The 4,082-nt window shown below is 46.3% G+C and overlaps 1 protein-coding gene across 2 annotated transcripts in view; it reads left to right on the top strand.

The window, feature by feature from the left end:
- The first annotated feature begins 41 nt into the window (after positions 1–41).
- Positions 42–4,082, top strand: part of MAU2 (MAU2 sister chromatid cohesion factor) — a 28,871-nt gene continuing 24,830 nt past the window's right edge. Inside the window, exon 1 of one of the 2 annotated variants that reach the window (XM_037152717.2) lies at positions 42–355. In XM_037152717.2, the coding sequence (XP_037008612.1) occupies positions 80–355 (276 nt within the window). In that variant the 5' untranslated portion in view covers positions 42–79. The remainder of the gene's footprint in view (positions 356–4,082) is intronic. The other variant, XM_037152718.2, reaches the window with a different exon arrangement.

Genomic DNA, 4,082 nt, shown 5'->3' with positions numbered 1-4,082 from the left:
GACGCAAAGAGTGTTGGCTCCGCCCCATGAGCCTGCTTCCGCCTCCCTCTGGCGACGGCTTGTTGTTGTGGTGGCCAAAATGGCGGCTCAGGCGGCGGCAGCGGCCCAAGCGGCCGCGGCCCAGGCTGCACAGGCTGAGGCGGCCGAGTCATGGTACCTGGCACTTCTGGGCTTCGCCGAGCACTTCCGCACGTCTAGCCCGCCCAAGATCCGCCTGTGTGTGCACTGCCTGCAGGCTGTGTTTCCGTTCAAGCCGCCACAGCGCATCGAGGCCCGTACGCACCTGCAGCTAGGCTCCGTGCTTTACCACCACACCAAGAACAGCGAGCAGGCGCGCAGCCACCTGGAGAAAGCGGTGAGCGCGGGCCGGGCCGCGAGGGAGGAGCGCGGGCTTCTTGTGGGACCCGAGCTGACGGGCCGCGACCGCGGCGGGCGAGGGCCGCCCAGGCCGCTCTTTGGGGACCAGAGGTGCGACTTCCGCATGAGCGGCGGGATCCCGAAGCCGCCAGCATCTAGGGGACCCCCCCAGGGCCTCGCCGAGTACGTTATTTAACTTCTGTGGTGACAGGCAGGATCCAGGACCCCGCTCTTCTGAGAACGAATAGGATTCCCAAGTTGCTCAGGTTTTCAAGAGATGACCTGTTGGCGCCTATGGAGACGTCCCCAGTTCGCCACTGGGTCCTGCATCTTCCACTTTATCAGGGCTCAGCCCCGGAAGTATCGGCCTGAAAGCTCCCTCCTGAAGTGACTCGTGATAATGAAGGGTTGAGGTGACAGTCCAGGCATCCCTTGGGAATCTGAAGTTTGGTCTCAGAAAACCTGGGAAAGCATTTCCTCCCCAGACCCGGAAGTCTGATAAGTGTCTGGAGGGTATTGCCCGACCCCCTATCAGTGATGCAAGGAGTCAGGTGGGAGTCAACGGCCCAGAGCCTAGAGTTAGTCATTTGAGGTCCTACGAGCAGGTGGAACTGTGTGTGTGGGCGGTGGGGGGAGGGGGGGTCAAGATTCCAGGACCAGTTACTCGGTGGTGGAGATTGGGGGGAGGAATCTCCCAGCATTTATTTGCTTTCTGTGTTCACCTTGTGGGTGGCTTCTTTTTCTTCCACCACCCACTAGTCTATCCCCTTAAGAGGACAGGCCTCACCGACACCCCCGCTATTTTTACTCGTGAGATCTTGGTGCGTGCTTCAAAGAATCCGGCTGTAGAGTTTTTCTTCTCACAGCGACACTGGACTCCTGTCAGACAATGCCTTCATTTGCCATTTACTCTTTTATTCTGATTAAAGGAGCAACTTCTTGAATCGACTTCGATTTTTTAAATGTATTGCTCTGAGGTAAATCAGAACCCATGGGTGGCTGGTAACAAGTTGCCTTTGGGAAGATAGCAGATCTTTGTTTTGCATACTGTAAAGAGTTGGAAAGGGACTTTACTTTTTGCTTGATCAACTTTCTTTTTTCAGCAGTAAGACTGTAAGGACTCAGAGAGGTAAAGTGATTTGGCCAAAGCCACACAGCAAGTTACTAACAAAACTGGGCTCGAATGCAGGCTTAAAGATCCCAGGTTCTTTGCCAAGACAATAAATTGTTATTGTTTTGTGCAGTTGTATCTTTTTTCAGTCTTTTGGCACATGTTTATTCAGCTCACACCAGGTTCCAAGCCCTCTTCCAAGTGCTGGGGATCAGCAATAACTAAAACAGTCCTTATCCACATAAACTTATGTTTTAGTGAGAGAGACAAATAATGAATACGTAGTAAGAGGTAATGATAGAAAAACTATGAAAAAACATGGACCAGGGAGAAAGGGTGGAGTTGATGGGGAGCTACTTTTGGTAGAGATAACTCTATTTGAGCAAAGCCTTAAATGTGGTGGAGGAAGTGAGCCTGGAGAATCACTTGGGTTGTCAGGTGATTCCCAAGGAGTGCCCAGGCTGTCACTGGCCCATTACTAGTGTATGTCAGATTCTCTTCTGGGTAGTGATGAGGCTGCGATCAAATGAAGCACCAGGCTTCCTTAGGCATGGGGTGACTGGGGGCTGTGACTTCTAGAGTCTGGGGGCCCAATGGCCCAGTTCTGAAGTTCTCCCTTCCCTTCATAAACAACAAATCCTGCTATCTCCCTTCCCTTGTCTCAGAAGCTATTGTTTCTGGCAGTGGTTCACCGTCACTGTGTGTGTGGTTGCATTTTTGTCACTCACTACTGTTGAAGGGAAGCAGTCATGCCTCAGATTGCTTCTTTGTAGCCACTTGGCTTTTGGAGATATACTTTTCAATTTTACAGAACCCTAAATCTTGTGGGGTCTTCCACTTAGCCACAAGATTTTCTCCATAGTTCACACGGATGTTATTTATACCTGGGAATCCTTTTCTTTCAGTCATTTGCATCCCCTGCTGGGAATGTGTTCACATTTCAGCTGAAGTGCAGTTATCCATGCTGTTTTCCTTCTGCAATGTTTGTGATGTGCTTTTGTGTTGCAATTCAAGCATGCTTTCTTTGTTTTTTTTAAAAAAAATATCTTATTTATTTTTAGAGAGAGGGGAAGGGAAGGAGAGAAACATTGGTGTGTGGTTGCCTCTCGTGTGCCCCAAACTGGGGACCTGGCCCATAACCCAGGCATGTGCCCTGACTGGGAACCAGATCCATGACCCTTTGGTTTTGTAGGCCCTTGCTCAATCCACTGAGCTATACCAGCCAGGGTCTGGGTCTCAAGCATGCTTTCTTTAATCTTCAATTGTTACCAGCTGCGCATTTGTCCCAAATCAGGAAGCTACCAACTTTTATTCTTTCCTTTCCCAGACTCACTTGATAAAGAATTATAACATATTCTCTTTTTAGAAGTGTTTTGCTGGTTTCTAGTCCTGAAGAGCAAATGATCAAAGAGGTTCCAATTTCTTTTCAGGGAGTCAACCCAGAGTAACGAAAACAAAAAAAACAAACAAAAAAAAAAGTTTTTAAAGAGGTAAATAACTCGACTGTTTTGTGACAATTTTCTCCCTGATTATTCCCCCTGCTGTTCTTTCCTGAATTAACTTCTCTAACTTAAAAGTGCTATAGATAAAACTTTTTAATTGGCCTCTAAAGTCAGTACTACATTCAATCTTTGTTATTGTCATCGTCTTTTATTTGCTCTCTGAGAGACCTTAACTTCCTTGGTAATCATACTTTTTAAATATAAACTTAGATTATTTACTTTTCTACCTGCTTAATGTTAGAACTGCTTCCTCAACTGTATTTACAAGCTCTATAGAAGGAATATGTAATAAACTTCTGCATCTGCTTCATTAATTTTACCAGCTTTGAAAGAATCATCTGTCAAGTGCTCCCATCAGAGGTATGGAAGGTGTTTATCCCTTTCCTCAGGTCGAAACTGTTGGTCTCCATGACACCTGCTTCTGCAGATGCTTGAAGCCCCTGCCGACTGCTTCATTCCTTGGGTCTGCTCAATAGATCCTGTAACTATTATGGTGTGTGATAGGACCCTTTACCTGAGAGCCCTCCTTTTTGACTATGGTTTTGGAAGTGATGTGGTTGTGTTGTCAGAATTCTTGGCTGCTCTGATTCCTTCAGTAAATAGTTTGTGATTGTAAAGGATGTCCCTTTACTCAGAAATCTCTTGGCTAGAGAATTTGTGAGACTGTTTCTGTGTTTCTGTCAGATTGTGTTCCTTTACATTTACTTTTCACCTTATTATTTTTCCTCTCACTATATATCTTTTCCTCTGTGAACTTTCAGCCTTTCTTATTTTCACACTTCCTTTCAAGCAGACATTTCCGTTTCAGTAATTCGCACATTCCCCCTGAACTTTTTGTCATATTTCTCTTTATCCCTTGGCCTGAAAAGTACATCGTCATCTTAGACTTTTTCTGATTTAAGAGCCACAGAGAAATAAATGCCACTTTTCTGGACTAATTGTTCATTATTCGCCATAATCTAAGCAGTCATACTAACATATAGTGGTCTCTCTGACCGCAGTATCCATGTTAACACTGTGTTTACTTTCTCTTTGCTTTTGGAACAGAGCTTCTTTTTAGTGGTGGTTTTGCTCATCTGACTTAGAAAGTAGCTCCAAACTGTGCTGTCTAG

The sequence above is a fragment of the Artibeus jamaicensis genome, unplaced genomic scaffold (genome assembly GCF_021234435.1).
Source record: "Artibeus jamaicensis isolate MK-2021 breed Jamaican fruit bat unplaced genomic scaffold, CSHL_Jam_final contig_477, whole genome shotgun sequence".
NCBI lineage: Eukaryota > Metazoa > Chordata > Mammalia > Chiroptera > Phyllostomidae > Artibeus > Artibeus jamaicensis.
Note: the sequence above shows the minus strand (reverse complement) of the source record. Positions and strands in the feature narration are given on the sequence as shown.